At 40.5% G+C, this 17,130-nt stretch overlaps 1 protein-coding gene across 3 annotated transcripts in view; it reads right to left on the reverse strand.

Annotated features, from left to right (window-relative positions):
* Positions 1–304: 304 nt before the first annotated feature.
* LNX2 (ligand of numb-protein X 2) overlaps positions 305–17,130 on the reverse strand; it is a 66,569-nt gene continuing 49,743 nt past the window's right edge. For all 3 annotated transcript variants that reach the window (XM_068672171.1, XM_068672188.1, XM_068672179.1), the window contains exons 4-10: positions 16,791–16,990; positions 13,124–13,519; positions 11,437–11,583; positions 9,186–9,363; positions 7,302–7,533; positions 5,492–5,650; positions 305–2,724 (exon numbers count right to left, since the gene is read on the reverse strand). In XM_068672171.1, coding sequence (XP_068528272.1) covers positions 2,589–2,724; positions 5,492–5,650; positions 7,302–7,533; positions 9,186–9,363; positions 11,437–11,583; positions 13,124–13,519; positions 16,791–16,990 — 1,448 coding nt within the window. In that variant the 3' untranslated portion in view covers positions 305–2,588. The remainder of the gene's footprint in view (positions 2,725–5,491; positions 5,651–7,301; positions 7,534–9,185; positions 9,364–11,436; positions 11,584–13,123; positions 13,520–16,790; positions 16,991–17,130) is intronic.

The raw sequence follows: 17,130 nt of genomic DNA on the forward strand, positions 1-17,130 counted from the left end.
GTTTCCAGCAAGACTGTCTCCTTGCATCAAATCAGCGCCGTGAAAACATCCCCAAGCTGATCAGTACCAGCTGGCATAGAGGGGAGAGGAGGAAATGCTCCTTGTGGTGAAGAACCAGAAGGCACAGATCTTACCTCCTCTTTACAGACATTTCTCAGGGCTTGAATTACTATTTAAACAGCTGATACGTAACCCTGGTTGGATGAGGATGTGATTTGTGATAAATCACATGGAAAAAACCCCAAAACTTTAAACTGAATCTGCATTTAGGTACCCGTAACTTTTGCAAAGAGTGAGACAAAACTTTGAGTTATTACAATGTGTAGAATGAACTTTTATTTTCATTCATCCTTCATTAATACCATACAATTAGATAGCAATATCTTGAAAAAAAAAATAATCTTGAAATAATTTAAAACAGAAGGCACGGAAAAACAAACTATGCAGCTACAAGAGAAAGAGGCAAAATGATTCAGGAAAGGAATTCATTCAGAAAAAAAAATTCTCACTAAGCATTCTGATCAAAAGCTACAACACACTGAAACAAAACTGCACAGTTTAAGCTAACCCATGCTTTTGTTACATACACATAGAAAAGAAAAAAAAAAAGCTTTTTGCAGGGTTTTGAATGAAAAGTGTTACTTTTAAAATAATATTAAAAAAAAAAAAAGTTAAATCTAGTACATATGTCAAGATCTTCCCTAAGGTCTACAGTAAGAGATACTTTACAAAAAAAAATCTGCATTAGGAGCGAAGTATACAGTTAATCACCACTTTGGAATGGGAAGAAACTCAAATCAGCTAAAGTATCAAATCGTTTTGGTGTTTGCTTCAGAAAGTAAGATTCTCAATACAGTAATATACTGTAGAGGACATTCGTTTGTATTATGAAATTAAACTAATATTGTACATCATAGAGAGGAATAAAACCACTTTGTTCATACGAGGTTTTTACTTTTTTCTTTTTTTTTTCTTTTTTGTAAAAGAGTAACTTTATTTATTTTTTAAAACAAAGCTACTGGAATTAATGACATGCGATAATATGCCCCAATATTATAATGGCTAAATTGGAAAAGAAAGTTCATGCTTCACAATCGAAATATGCCGTGATTCTCAAATACATTCTCTGGTAATGAATAATACAATACAGAGGTCATTCATAAAATCAGATCAGGTTGTGAACCTGGTCTACAAATGAAGTTCTTTTTCCAATATGCGGAACACTGACGACTTACAAGTTTCCTTGACGTGCCCCACACCTCTTTTTTTTTTTTTTTTTTTTTAAACAAATGGGTGTTTAGCCTGCAAATCTCATGGAAAGGCAAAGTCTAGAAGTTACACGTTTGTTTTTAAAAATACTAAATACAATCCAAGATAAACAGTATTATTCTTACTGACAACTTAATAGCAGGTGCTCTCTACAGGAAAAATAAAATCCTGAAACGCAAGACAGATTATTTCAGCATTTTATATCAAGGCATTTGCACATTTGTCAGGAGGTGACAGAGTACGAGTGAACTTTGCAGCTTCCTCTGCAGTTGGACTTGAACAAAAAGAGCCATCCTTCTAGCCTGCCCACCTGTAAACCAGAACGCGAGTTTTCTTAATAGCGTGCTGCTTCTGCAAGTAATTCTCTCATTTACAAAGTACAAGTCAAAGCATCGCTTCCACACGTGAATAAAGAGAGCTGACAGCTACAATATAAACGGTAAAAATGATCTCAGTAAAAATGTTCATCAAAATTCTCCGACATAGCAAAACATTCATTTGTAAAGGAAAGTCTAATACTGCAAGCCATTCACTCAAAGGCGACCCTGGGCATGTGTATTCTTGCCAGCATTGCAACAGTAATTACTTCCACATTTCTGTTCATTATAGGATACAAACTCTGTAATATATTAAAGTTTCCTAACAAAGAGTCCAATTATTGCACTTTATAAAAATTCCAGTAATATCAGGCTTTTGTCCTACTTTTCTATGAACACTGATGCCCTGCGAGGAAAAATACGGGGGCTGAATAATTTCTTGTGAGTACGATGGATTCCTTGAGTGAGTCTGAAATGCTGACTCGAAGGGAAAGGCTTACAAAATGGAAAGGTGTACCTTTGGAAACTGATTCAGAGCAGCAGGTGGATGCGCCTCTGCCTTACCGACACACATTCTCATCTCAGGGACGAATGGGCACGTGGCTGGTAGGCTTATATCTTACATAGAAATTTAGGTCTGCTCAGAGCAACCCAGAGAACCGCTAAGTTCTTCTGCTGGCTGTCCAAGGCTATTGCTCGACAGGGAAAGCTCAATGACAGCCTTATTGCAGTGGGAGTTTCTGTGTGAGCACGTGTGAATTTGTATTCGCCTCAGCGATGGGTGTAGCGAACAGAAATGGCTATTTCAGGATGGGAAGAGAACATACAACGAGTCTGAGAGGCCCATGAAAAAAAAAAAGAACAAAGAAAGTGAGTAGAGCAGTTTTGGCCCTGCTTATAACCAGCTGTATCAATAGGGGGAAAAAAAAAAGAAAAAAAAAGAGATTTTTGTGCCAGCTATCTAGAAAATGAAGCTGCTTGAACCGAAATGATTTCATAAATCTATATGAGGCTTCCGGGCCAGCAAATCACGGTTAAAGTTACTTTGTTCCTCTGCTCCTTCAGCATTGGAACAAGTGCAGAATGGCTCATTCCAACCGTTGATAGTCCATTTACAGCAACAATCATATCACCACACCTAAAAGACACAAGAAGAAAACCCAGCGATGAGAACGGCTCTGCAATAACCATCACACCCCGACAAACAGCACGTGGGGCGGTAGCTTTCCATCAGGTTGGAAGTTTAGCAAAATTGAACCCCTTTGTGTGTGTTTTTTTTAAGTCTCTTTTACTAACGAAACTCATCTGGGAAATTCCCAAATCAATGGATTTCAACACTAATACCAAATTAGTTCTGTATTAAAAGCGGACCTGCAGGGAAATGTGAGAAGAGAGAATTGGAAAGATCTCCTGGAGTCAGGAGAAGATAATGAGATAGCGTGTGCATAACAGAGCATTTATGTTTGTTTGTGTGAGTTATAACACATTTACACCAAGCACGGCTTTACTGTGGGAGGTGTAAGTAAAGATACTGATGGTTACCAACCACATTCCAACCAAGACCCTTGTTTTCAATGGCTTATGATTTTCTGAAATGTAACCATTTGGCTTGAAATCTCCTACAGCAGATGGTTCAGCGGAGAAGCTGTAGCATCTCTGTGTTTTAAATCAGGGAACAGAAATTTGGGAGGGGGCTGTATGTTGGCCTTGAGAAAACTGGCCTTAGAGGGTTACACTTCAGTTTTTACTTAAGTTCAAGAGAAATTTCAAAAAAGCACACACGTTCTTCCTACATTAGGTAAGCTCCATCTTGCAGGCATCTCTGCAACCTGAGCGTGTTTGGGATCCCCTAGTGTAGTGGAATGAGATGCTGGAGACTGAACGGGACTTTTCCTGACACTGATCCTCCCAACTACTGAAGGCACCAAAAGTGGATGACAAAAAAAATGCTCTCCCAAGCTCTCCTGGTGCCCCCACTTAGGACAGAACCGAGGAAGAAGCAGTGTGACCAACACTGGTCAAACAGGCAACTGGAAGCCCTTCTCTGCTTTAACCAAGGTACCTCACCACCCAAGAAAGCATCAAACCCACAATGCTACAATTCACTGAGTGGGGTCTCCCTCAGCCTTTCTGCTGAAGTCCTTTCACCTTCTACAAAATCATACCAGACAGATACTGTAGGCAGAAAACTGTCCTAACTACCGGGCTGTGAAATTATTTTCTCACTTTCTCTCTAGCCTAACAAAACATTCAGAAAATTTCAACAAAGTGGAACAGCTTCAGAAAGACCGGCCCCACGGTAGCCCTTGTTGATGGGAGAGGCCCAGCTCCAAGTCCATAGTCTCAGTAAGAGCAGATTTGAACAGAGGGCACTACATCACAATATTGCAGACGAGTATCTTTTCCATTCCTTACAAGGGGTGAGTGTGGCCACAAGCACTCTTCCCTTCTTAAGAATATATTTCCATTTCTGTTAAGACTTCTAGTTATTAATTCCCCGATCTGAAATTATTTACTTTGGGTTGAACTGAAATCTTTCATTTAATCCAAACTGTTTCATAGCTGGCCAAAAAATCTAATTTTGTGTTCAGCCAAACTATTTTTTCATTTATTTATTTAGTCATTGAACTGAAAAATCAATTACTGGCAAGGGCTCTAGGCATAAGCACATTTTTTTCTCAAGTTACTCGGTAAGTAAACCTACATGTGAAAACCATGCCATAAAACTTCAAGCCACGTAATGTTCACAAACCTATGGCATATTTTTTACTCCCACTTTCACGCACAAAAAAATAAAGATCAGTTTTTGAGCAAGAGAACCTTTAATAGGTTCCTTTAATAGGAATTGTAAGTCCTAATTCTGAAACCCTACAAGAGGCTAAGATACATAGATGTATACTAGACCTGGGGACTGCATCCAGTGTAACGTGTAAGTAGAATAATACAGTATTTAAGGCCAGAAAGGACCTCAGGAAGTCTCTAATCCCACCTCCTGCTCAAGGCAAGGTCACCTATAAGCTCTGACCAGGGCTTTCCCAGTTGGGTGTCACAAACCTCCTGTCTGCACAGCCTCCCTGTGTGACCTGTGCCATAGCATCACCATCCTCATGGGGAAAATGCTTCTCCTGATACCCAGTCTCAACCTCTTTGGCTCAGTTGTGCCTGCCATTTCTTGTTCTCTCTCCTTCACCACCATGCAGAGCCCAGGCTCCATGTCCTCGATAACCTCCTTGCAGGAACTGGAAGGGGCTGTTAGGTGCCCCAGAGCCAGCTCTGCTCCAGGCTGAGCAAGCCCAGCTCCCCCAGCCTCTCCTGCAGCTCTCCAGGGCCTCCATGGAACCTGCCCTATTTATCCCTGTCTTTTCTGCCAGCTAATAACTCTCAAGGCACTGTTCCTTAATGATCTCTTCAGAGGTACTGACTTCTCCATCCACTTTCACACTTTTCTCTTGAAGCAGCAGCACCCATCTGTAGTACCAGAGTTTTCAGTGGTGCCTTCAGAAGGCTTTATGAAAGGATAAAGCCATTTCCCCCATTTTAGAGAAAGTTCTTTAATTTTTCAACACTTCTCTAGGAAGACAAATATATTAAAAAGTAACCAGGCCTGCACATGGAGATATTTGTAAAATTTATGCTTAAAAAAAGTTAAACGGAGAGAAGGAAATGGTAGGGGACATCAGCACTGCAGCTGGGGCGGAGGACAGGAGATGGCAGAGGTGCCAGCACGAGCATCACCTCTGTGACAAACACCCTGCCCTCTGCCTAAGCAGCCCGTGCTGCCCTGCATCACACCCCGAGGAAGGCAAAGCACCAGGTGCTGCAGCATATTTCACTGAGCAACGAGCTGCACCGCACCTAACTAGTTACAAGCATTGATTATTATTATTACCCGTGTTTTAACTTACTTTAATCTCCCATCAAAGTAGGCAGGAGTTCCCAGAACAATGGTTTTGATGAAGAAAGGCTGGTTGGTGTGGTTCTCCTCGTAGCCACCGACGATGCTGAAACCCCAGCTTCCTAAATTGCTCCGCCGCAGCACTACGTCGTGGCAGCTATGGAGGCAGCTGTGGAAGAGAAGCACAGGACAGCAAGAGAAAAAGCCGTGGATACCTCATACAGACATTGCCATGCTAGGCAGAACACCTGCTCTCACACCACCACCGCTGCAATAAGCAGGGAGGAGAAGGGGAGGTATGGTAATCAGTTCTGTTCCCAGACAGGGTAATTCTGTGATATTCGAGCCAATTACCAAAAAACCTCACACTCCTGAGACAGAAACGTGTTTAAAAAGAAATCATGCGGTGCTAGAATAATGACTTAAACGCAGTTAACTCTGCGCACTGACAATAATATGGCTTTATAGGGATTTCGCAGGTGGCAAGAATGTGGAGGAAAAATGGATATCCGATGTTTACTTTGCAAGTCAAATATACAGTGCATTATTCTTCCACCCCCAGCCAGTTCAGGCTTTTTCTACTCAAAGAAAAGATCTGAAAGTCCATGCTCCACCTTCTTTATCTGTGAACCGATGCATCACCAGTAATGAAAACATAAATGATTAACCATTTTGTTATGCAGAAGGTAAATAATCTTGATCATGTTCCACTAACTGTGCTGGTGCGTATATATTTACTTCTTAAGTGAAAATTCTTGCCAGTGACATAGAGACTGTAATTAAAAAAAAAAAAAAAAAGAAAGAAACTAGAGATTAACTTCTGGGTAAAAACGATGCCACGTTCTTTACTGAAGTACAATACTCTTTAAAGAACAGCAGCACAATGAATAACAACCTTAGGAGCAACAGAGGGTCTTCTGTAGCATGTAAGCAATAAACCACTGCTGTGGCATGGAAAGCCAAAAATTTACCAAAGCTGAGAGCTGGTTACTAAGATTAGGTAACTCCTGGTTCTGTTATCTTCAGATGTATTCTGCCATCAGTACTCTCCTTTCTTGTTGTTTTACACTTAACTACTGGCCTTTGCCTGGTAACTCCATCAGAGGGAGAGGAATTAACCTGCCCACTCTGGCTGAAGTTAGTAACACTCTTCACTGCAGTGGGAGCTCTTCTTGATAGCAAGCAATGCCAGAATGAGTTTATACTGAAGCCACAAGAGACTGAAAAACAGAACAGTAAAAATGAAGCACGGTGATGTCAAGCAGACTGCAGATTAGGAAAGAGGAGGGAGGGAGCTGCAAATCTTCAAGAGCTTTTGTGTTTGGCAGAGATGGTAGTGGGTTCTTTGAAAAAAAATACATGAGGATTTGTAACTACAGGCTTGTTTGTGTGTAAGAGATGTGTAAAAAGTCTGAGAATGGAAAGTTTGATCCACTATTCTAACATGATATATTTGGCCTCTTAAATTTAAGTAGTAGATTAGCACAGAGACACATGGGCAAACACTTTGGGTTTTTATTAATTATCTCTCTGGTTTTAGATACTCTACTGGAAATTTTGATATGGTTAAGCAATGGAAAAGATTACTTTTATTCAATGAGAAGAATCCATGTGGGCAGCTACTATGGTTTGTGAGGGAGCAAACCAAGTCTCTTCATCTTTCAGTTGCCTAAGAAAACATTGCTCCTGTTCATGGTCCTCACTGTGAGCACAAGGCAAACAGAACGAGATGGTTGGGCAGGCAGAAATAAGGGCAGATGTGCTGCAACTAAAAACACCTCTGCTTTGGTAACTAATTATCGTATTAATTAATTCAGTACCTTGGAAGTCCCAGCCACATGACCCACGACGGTGACCAACTGGCATCGTACTCATTTTCACTGATGGTACTCAGTTGTTCTTCATTAGCCTGGGGTTGTTCTTCTACAATCTGGACTTCCAGTGCTTTCAGGGCGACTACTGAAGAGGCAGCACTGGCTTTGAGCATGGCCACCGCCTCGCTGTGACTGAGGTTAGTCAAATCGATGCCGTTGATGTTGAGCAACACATCACCTGATGAGAGGTGCAAATAAGAACACATCAGTCTGCCAGGATTGTTCATACCTGCGGCACCTCTCTCACCAGGATTTCATCTAATACTGTATTTTTCTGAAGCTGAGACAGTCTGAACTAGCACCTTGGGAATGTGAATAGCATCATTAGTTTTTAAGCTTTACCCTGTCTGTTTAAAACTTTAACGTGTAATTGTTCCCAGTGGAGTATCTTAGGTTCACCCAAACATTACAGGGGAAGGAAGAATGCGGAAAAGAACAAATTAGGCACCACAACGTAACCAAATCTTAAAGGTAAGTGAGGCTCTATAGAGCATTCTAGGTCTGTTTTTTTTTTAGCTTGTAATTTGTGAGAAGAGAAAGCAATTCAAAAACTACTGGAAAGGTTGGTGCAAAAACCAATCCACTAGAAGAATGAAAGTATCTGTGGAAAGATAATAATCTGGAAACAGTCCAAGACACTAAAAACAAAGCCACTATCTTTATTTTATTTCAGAATAATTTTTAAATGCCTCAGGGTGAAAACAAGCACGTAATCTACGGTCTAAACAGTAGTCTCCTTCACACAATGTCCACTTATTGGTGAAAGTCAGGAATCTCAAAGTAAAAACGTGAACAACTGAGTCACCTTTGGAATGAGACTCTTTTTTTGAAAGCTTTTGTCTCCCAAGGAAAGATAAAGTTGAGGTGCAGCTTAACTCTAAATCACTTTCACTTTTGCTACTTTAATATTACATAATGAAACAGCAATTGTGATTCTTCCATCAATTGTACTTTTCACAGTAGTACAGAAAAAGAAAGACTACACATTGGTATGTGGGTGTAATTCATCTCAGAAGCATATAAGGAGGTTCCCACACTGTTCTTTTTAAATTTGTGATTTGTGAAGTTGTTTTTTTTTTTCCCCTGAATTTCTTTCCTAAAACGATCTGAGATTCTGTGAACTCTGAATTGCAAAGATTCCATATGCAGTCTTTGCTTCACATATGGCACAATGTTTTAATCATCACTGCTTAGATATTGATCACTCAGGACTGTCTTTTTCATCGAGTCTAAACTCTTTTGAGTCTAACCTCCACCTCCCAGTCCCCTCTATCCTTTTGCAAAGCCAAGGAACAGGGTCGTATGCAGCAGCACACCTGAAGATCAGTAAGTCCAAGCTGTGCTGGAGAAAGGACAAGAGAGCACTCAAGTGTCACAGTTGTTACAGAAGTAGCTTTGGGGGTAAACTTCACCTGGGTGAGCTATGACCTGCCATCATCTGAGCTGCTCAGATATTATAGTGAGGATTGGAGATTCCTTGAACAGAGATGGGGCCCATCCCTCCAAATTAAACACAAAAACAGGATGCGTGTACTACAGTACAAAGCACCACATCAGACCCTCAGCTCAGGGGTTTACAGTCAGCTGTAAAGAATTTAGCCAGACATTTCCTGATCTCATCCACTTCCCCTCCTATCGCTCTCTAAACATCCCTTTCCTAAAAGTGTGATAATAAATACTGTATTTCCATTATTGAAACATGAAGACAAGCACTCATCACGGCTTTGTTACATCTGTTAAAAGACATTATGGCACCACCTGATTTCAGTGAATGCACTCATCAAAAACCAATCAGAGGCCACCCGTGCCACCAGGAAAGCCAAGCCCTACCTCGTTTAATCCTGCCGTCTCTTGCCAAACACCCATGAGGCTGTACACTTGTCACGAAAATGGGCAATTCGCCACTTTTGCTGCCTCTGCCTCCTGCCACTGTCATTCCAAGAGATTCATGTGGCTCTTTTTTCACAGTAATGTGCTTTTCTTGGCATGTAACACACTGGGAGAGATCCTGTTTGACAAGAATAAATAATGTTGTTAAAACTTAAACAAAACAAAAACTAAGAACACAACTAAATACACCCCAAAGCTATACTTTGGCACTTGGACAAGGTTTAAAAGCACTAAGTCCGTAGTGTAAATTGGCTTCATCTTGATTTCTTCTACATCAGATCAAATAAAAAAGCCACTCATGCAGATGCTTGAGTATAGACAGAAAGTTTATAAAGGCTCTTCTTGAAAATCTCACTACAGTTTCTTTTAGCTCTTACACTGGAACAGGTTAAATTTTAGGACTGTGCCGTGAAACCGTATGGTCAAAAGATTAGAAACCAAGCAGAAATAAATCTTTTGATGTCTTGGTGAATATCAGCATTATCTCATTTGTAAGTAGAATATGGCCCACAACTACAAAAAAGCTCCGTAAGAAACAAAACCACATGTTTTCATGATCAAACAGAGGGGCCATTTAAAACCCTTATGTGCCATGTTTTCTTTCACAGCTGGTGTGTAGCCTCTCTCAGAGCACGGAGTAGCTAAGGCCAATCAATGCTCTGGGCTGTTAATGGATGCTTTGTGCAGACTCCCTGATGATTGTAAGGATAACCCAAACCTGAAGCAAGAAGAAAACATTGCATTTCATTTTCTAACACATGAATCACAAAGTTTAGCCCCTATTTAGCTTTTCCCTATCTAGAGGATTTAGATCTGAGTCAAAGTGTATTTCATTCGCTCAAGCCTTTCCCCTTCAGGATATTTAGTGATACATTCAAACCACTGCACGTACACCTGCACTAACATCTTAAATCAACAAAATACTTGGAAAGAATCCAAAATAACATTAGAAAGAACCTGGAAGATTCTTCTGAATACAAACACTTCATTATTCTCCCACTTTCTCTTAGAAAATGGAAACTGTTTTCTTCCACTTCCAGTGCCACATGTCCCTTCTGATTGAGTATTCTGCCTGCATATCCGTGTTAATCACACAATATATGTATCATAGCTTATAAGAACAATTCCTCCTGGAGTTTTCAGGATTTAGGACTAATTGGCTGGTGCCACGCAATTATATAAACATTTTTTTTCCTACTAACTGTAGGTTAATGAGACAGAAGCAAAGATAAATTATATGAAACCTAGGACAAGTCTAGCTTGGTCGTCACTTTCAGTTGTATGAGACTTGCTACTTCGAAAGAGCCCATGAATGGTACTGGTATGCTAGGGAAATCAGCTCAGCCAATTAATCGGCTTTGGAATTGTAATATGAATACAAGATATATTGGTAGATGGAAAGTGGGTTCAGGCTCTGCTACAGATGAGCTGTAATGATTCTGTTGATATGGAGTATTGTTGTGGCAAGCACTAACAGTATTTGGGAGCCTCACCTTTACCCCTCAGGGTAAAGAGCCTCACCTTTACCCCTTGTACCTTTATGAAATTACCCAAACTTTTAAAAAAATACATATTTTCAACACATTTAAAGCTCCCCCAGCAGAATTGTGACATTAAACAGTGATGCCAACAGAGTGGATAGGAGGAAAAGTGGTTTGGTTGACATGGTCAACGTGAAAATTATTTCACAAAATCTGAACACTGAGAAGTCACATTGTTCTAACCACAGGAACACCTGAGGCACAGGCTTTATTTCTGCAGTCTTATGGATAATTTGACACTAGCTTCATGAATGTCTCTTCATTCTGCCTCTCTCTCCTATCTTGACCCTGCAGAACTTAGTGTTGCAAATGGCACTGTTGGCTCTTGAAAGAAATGACACATCTCCTCAATGTGCTCTTTATGTACTGGATGATGTGCACCAAATCTCCTGTCCTTGCTGGTTGCAGCCAGCATAGGGGCAGAAACAAGAACACTCTTGAATGACAGCAGTCAGCAAATCCAAAAAAATACTAAAACGTGTATCTTTTGTTCCTACTCCAGACATGATGCAGGACTTCACAACTTGGAAATCTTTGTTAAGTAGGTCGAAAAGAAGATGTAACCCTTTCTTCCAGTCTTGCCTTGCTACTCACTTAGACCATCACATGACAAAAACTCTATTTTTAGCTCTTAAAAGAGAAACACCAACCTTATGCGAGTTGGGTCTGCTGTGGAACAGCTGCTGGGACTGGTGTTGGTGTGGGTTGCTGTTGTGAGTCCCGGTGTCTCGGATGATACTGACTGTCTGTGACTTCGTGGGTCTAGAGATGATCAAATTCACTCTCTCCCCACTAGCCTGTCAAATATATAAAGCAAAATAAAGAAGTTGGTTGGATACTGATAATTATCAGAGGGGAAGAAAATTATATGACGAAACAAGAAGACACCAGAACTTCTTTTTCAGTTCCTGGGGGTGCCACAGATTTCTCAGACTACACAGTCCCTTACTCGATTCTTGCTGCAATTCCCCCTAGAAAGAGAGGACAGTAACACTCTTCTTTTTTTTTTTTTTTTTTCCCTGGTGTTACCTCTGCATCACCTGGAAATTCTTTGCCAAAAGGACCAACTCTCTCTGCTTTATGAAGCTTCAAACATAAAAAACAACAAAAAAAACATTTGCAACCTCTACGAATTTGTGCAATGTGTTATCAATAAAAGAAGAAATGCACACATGATGGCTCCAGGATCTGCAGATATGCATCATAAGCTCTGAACACCTTTGGTATTTCCCAAAGAGACTTCAGAGAAAGATGTTACATATGAGCAGACCAACAAATTCTGGAGATGTGGGAATATCAGGAGACTCAGATAATAGATGTTAAATGAAGTATCAGCTCTTTCCATTGATTTAAAAACATACCTCAGGAGAAAAAAAAGTTACCCACTGTAAAATTCTGACCATTTTGCTGTATTCTGAAACTGCGAAACTGGCATTAAAATCCCCAGGATCATTGTTACTTGCCTTTAACTGCAATGGAAGCTCTTAAAATGATACCTGAAACATGTATTTATGATTCATCTGAATTGTGGTTCTCTGTTTGGTGCTGGAACTTGGGGTTAACCAAAGGCAACTACACTAGACTGCAAGAACCTGCTACCGGTCTATTCCAACTTTACCAAAAACAGAGCATTTTTTCCCAACATCCCATCAGCGGGAAGCAGCAACGTGCTGCAGCTGTTTCCTTATAGACTAGGAGACAGGTGTGGCATTGAGGTTTTCCTGCAGGAATAGGAAGGGGACACGTGCTTGATTGTGTAATGCTTTGGGTAGTATTTGTGATCAGAGCCGAGCCAGCCATTTGGAACAGCCCTTTCCGAACACTCAGGAAATGAATTTTACTGTATGGGACTAATGGAAGACTGATTGTGTTCCTAGCTGCCACCTCTCCTATGAAGCCTGGCAAACCACTTTCCTATTCCAACCCCCAAATTCAATGCACAGGTAAATCAATATAAAACAATGCCCACTTTTATAGGTCTCACTAAGTGTAAAAATCAAACCTGCATACACAAATATAATAATAGTCTTTTTTTTCCTTTTATTTTTTTTTGGCTAAGCAGTAGGCTACATGATACTCACATAAGCACCCTTCTAATGTTCAGGCTGCATGCTAGGGAAGATTAAGGCACTTTTCACTTCTAATGAGATGATCTTCATATGCAAGGTGCCAAGCAGACCCTGTTTTGCAGCATTATTTCCAGCACACATATCACAGCAAACTGCATTGCTGTAGGCTTTTAGGTATCACACTCAAGCTGCTCTGTCTGGGACAGACTCGACCCCAGGCTTCGCACAAAGAGCTAAGCCATGGCTTCAGGAAGGGAATGCAATTTACCTGTATAACCTGAGCAGCAAGCTCTGGTGTCCCGTGCTTCAAGTCGTGCCCGTTGATGGCAAGCACTCGGTCGTTGCTGCAGAGCCTGCCGTCCTGAGCAGCCAATCCCCCTTCCAAGAGGTCGAGAATGAAGACTCCTGGCTCATCTGTCCTGCGTACGAGTTTAATGCCAAGCTGCTCGCTGGAGTCGCGTTTGTGCAGTGTGACTTGGAAGCTGTCCTCCCTCGAGGAGGAGGAGGAGGTGGTGGTGGTGGTGGTGGTGGTCTCGGCGTGGCCGTGCGTGCGGCTCCCGAAGCGCCTCTCTCTCAGCACGGTGAGGTGCAGCACCGTGCAAGGCTGCGACAGCACAGCTCGAGCGTGGTTGTGGGACACGTTGCTGATGTCAAAGCTATTCACCTGAATAAAAAAAGAATAAAAAAGAATAAAAAAAGATCAGAATATTGTTCTCATGTGTTTAATTGTTCCTCATTATGGACATAAAGTCCTCTTCAAACTAAATTCAGAGGTCTCTGCAAAATCCAAGGAAACCTACCAGGAGCAACCTACTTATCTGCTTGTACTGGGCTTCTTCTCTCTTCCTTCCACCCTTTTCTGCAAACCCACTTTGGCTGCTCAGTCTACAAACCTATTTCCCACAAAAGTAACAACATCTCTCTAATGGTGAATGCCCCCCATCCTCATACTCCATGGTTTTTGTTCTCCTGGTCTCCTGTATTCCCTAGATCTTTACCTAGTTTGTTCTCCAGAACAAGAACTTCATGTGTGCTTTCAGCATCAAGCTCGTTATCACTTAAATCTATAAAAATAGCTATAAAAAGAACTCACCCAAATCTCCAAGGAAAGCTTACATCTAACAATATTCAGTACTTCCACGATGTAAAAAAAAAATAGAAAATGAAAACCAGAATACTTAAATTTGTTCATTAAGACAGAAAACAAGGCAGTTGTTATGATTCTGAAGCCTTAGTATGAACTTAGGAGCTTTTCCATTGACTTCAGCAGAGGTCAGAACTTCAGACTTCCAACCTGTATCATTCAAAATTCAATTGTAAATGAAAACCAAACTAAGCTCTCCCTCCCTATCCACAAGAACTCTGTTTGTTATGTGGCCCACTGATGCAAAGATCAGTTATCCTCAGTCGTCTCTTCCACTGTAAAGTTAAGATAAAAACTGACAGTGCAATGAGTTAACAGAAAACAGGACGACGACAAAAACTAGCCCCAAAGCATTATTTGCCTTGTTCAGAGGTGTAAGAAGGGGTTCGTAGTTAACACTGAAACATCATCCTTGGCACATATTATTGTGCCCTGATGGAAGAGCCCCTGCCCACGATTTAAGTAGAAAAAAAATACCCCCCAAAAAAGAAATGTATACTAAATTACAAAAATTGATGCCAAATATCTATACCAAAGTTTAAAAAAATCATAAGAAATTAATTCCAAATACTGATCCAAAAATTACAATCTGTACAAACCAAGAAATAAAACAACAAACCACCAACAACAACTAGGAAGAGAAGGATCCAAAACTCTATGTGCAATAACCATCATGTTTACATCACACATCTGAGTTGAGGGACTTTGGGCAATGCAGCTGCTGCCCCCAGACCAGATGTAACCTTGAGCAGAGGGAGGGGAGGCACAGCTTGAAGAAATAACATGTAAAGCTGCCACCAGCGAAATCCACCAGGGCTCATCTGTCAGAGCCCTTAAATTAAATTTAGTTTTATTTTTAGCTGTCGCTAGCTAAAGTAAATACATAAAATATGGAAGCCTGCAAAGGGCATACAAGAAGATATGCAATAAAATTTAATTCTTCTTTCTACAAGGCAGTTCACAGCTCCAGAATAAAACAGCCTTAGCATTCCTTGTGAAAACAGATTCTCATTAGAACATATTTTACATAAATTGCTGTCACAGTCCAGCATAAAAAAGGGACAATTTAGAGCACTTTTAGGCACCTACCTGCATGTCATACACAACATGCACTTGCATGTAGCAGTTACTAAATGTTGCTCCCCTCCATCTTAAAAGGGGATCTTAGATGTCAAATCTTTTTTGACTGGGCAAGAAAACGCCCAGTTTCACCCCGTAGTCCTTCCTGGCTTCCTTTCAGTCCTTCACTGCTCCTAAAAAGTCTTTGAAGACGTTTTCAGAAATAACTGACTGAAGCTTGTACTGAGCTGTGTCTAACCCTATGCCTAATTACACCTGCACAGACCAAGCCTGGTAATTTGAATACAAAAGCTCAGCACCTGCACAGGCAAATCTGAAGCAATAGAAATATCCTATCTTTCGAAAAGTTTCACTTTTACCTCCTGCACCTCATCCTCACAGCGACAAAAGGACTCCGACGAGCACTTTCCTAGCATCTGACAGCCTCAGTGTCAGCACATGGATAGGGAGAACACACTGCAGCTTATAAATCCTATTTATAGTCAATTTATCGCCACTTATGGCTTTGGAAACTATAATTGACACCTACCCAAATGGCAAGAATTTCCAAAGCTTCAGTGACAAGGTTCCTATTCTGCAACCAACGAGAGCCCTTGAGTATGGGAATAAATTAGGCAGCATTCAATCAGTGTCTGCAACTGCTCGTTAAAAAGGCAACATTTTGGAAGCCCCTTGGGTTACTCTCTTGGCCAGCTACTCTCCTAACACTCAAAGAGAGGAAAAAGGCACATTTCTCAAAAGAGACTATTTTCTGAAGTGCAAACTAATTTTATTCTAAGTGTAACTACAATACTTAAGCTACTTCCCTCTCCTGGGTTTCAAAAAAATTGAAATGAAAAAGGCCGATGCTACTTTTGGACTGATCTTAGGCTATCAGATCAAAAGCAAGCATTTTTAGTGAAGTCATTTTGAAATGATAGTAACAGATCTGTTTCAGGTGGAATGATTCAACAACAGAAGAAAGGTGGAGGACTATCTTGTTTATGCAGAATTCAATTACTGCTGTTCTTCAGAGTACTGTACTTAACCCTGTTCCCAACATAAAATCAATAGCATTAGATCTTTTTACATTGCCTATGGCTAGGAATTTAAAACAACAATAAAATACACATGTTATCATAACCAAAATAAATTCTAATAGTTTATTTTTTCAGAAAAATATTTGGAGCGCTTTGCTTCAAATCATGCCAGTGAGGAACATCACTGACTCTCTCTTTTATAAATACTGAAAGATGCAGATGAGCTGCAGAGGCTTTTGGAAGGTAACACCGAAGACAGATTAAAATAACAATTAAGATAAAGGCAGTCTTACAATCCACAAATTGCTTTTCACATGGGACAAATCATGCCAACTTGTTACCCAGAAGTACCCTCTGCTTTCCTTGGAAAGCATGTGTAAAATTGAAATAAAGAACGAGGCCCACAAAAAACAGAAAAAATATGCTTGTGTTTTAAAAATTGATAAGAGATGCGAAGGAGGAAAACTGATTCCAGGGGGCTGATCCCATGAACCCCACCAAGCATCACAGCCAAATGTGCTAGAACAACAGGCTCTGCTCTGAATATTAATTGGCCTTCCAACTGATAATTGCAAAGCTAACATTTACACAACATAAGTCTGCCAAGGAAAATCTCCCATCTCATTTAACAGACAGCTCTGCAACAACTGAATGGAAAGCAAGCAGACAGAATATGCAATGAGATTCCATACTTGAAGTATTTGGTCTCCAGCAAGAAGTCTTCCATCTCTGGCAATGATCCCATCCCGATAAACCTCTTGAATAACAATGTTGATCAAAGGCGTTTCATTGCCACCCACTATGCTAATTCCTAATTCAATATAAGGATTGGACCGATGAATTTCAATAGTAGTGATCTCTCCTTCAGGCAAGGTAGGTGGCTGTTGGTTTGCTGTCAATTAAAAAAAAAAGAAAAGGAAGATTAATGTCTTTTATACCGCATTCACTTTCAACAAAGCAAATCACCAGAGGACAAGATAGGCACGGCACACAACAATGGTTTAATAACAAACTAAATAAGTGTGACTGGAT

Source organism: Anas acuta, chromosome 1, assembly GCF_963932015.1.
Source record: "Anas acuta chromosome 1, bAnaAcu1.1, whole genome shotgun sequence".
Lineage (NCBI taxonomy): Eukaryota > Metazoa > Chordata > Aves > Anseriformes > Anatidae > Anas > Anas acuta.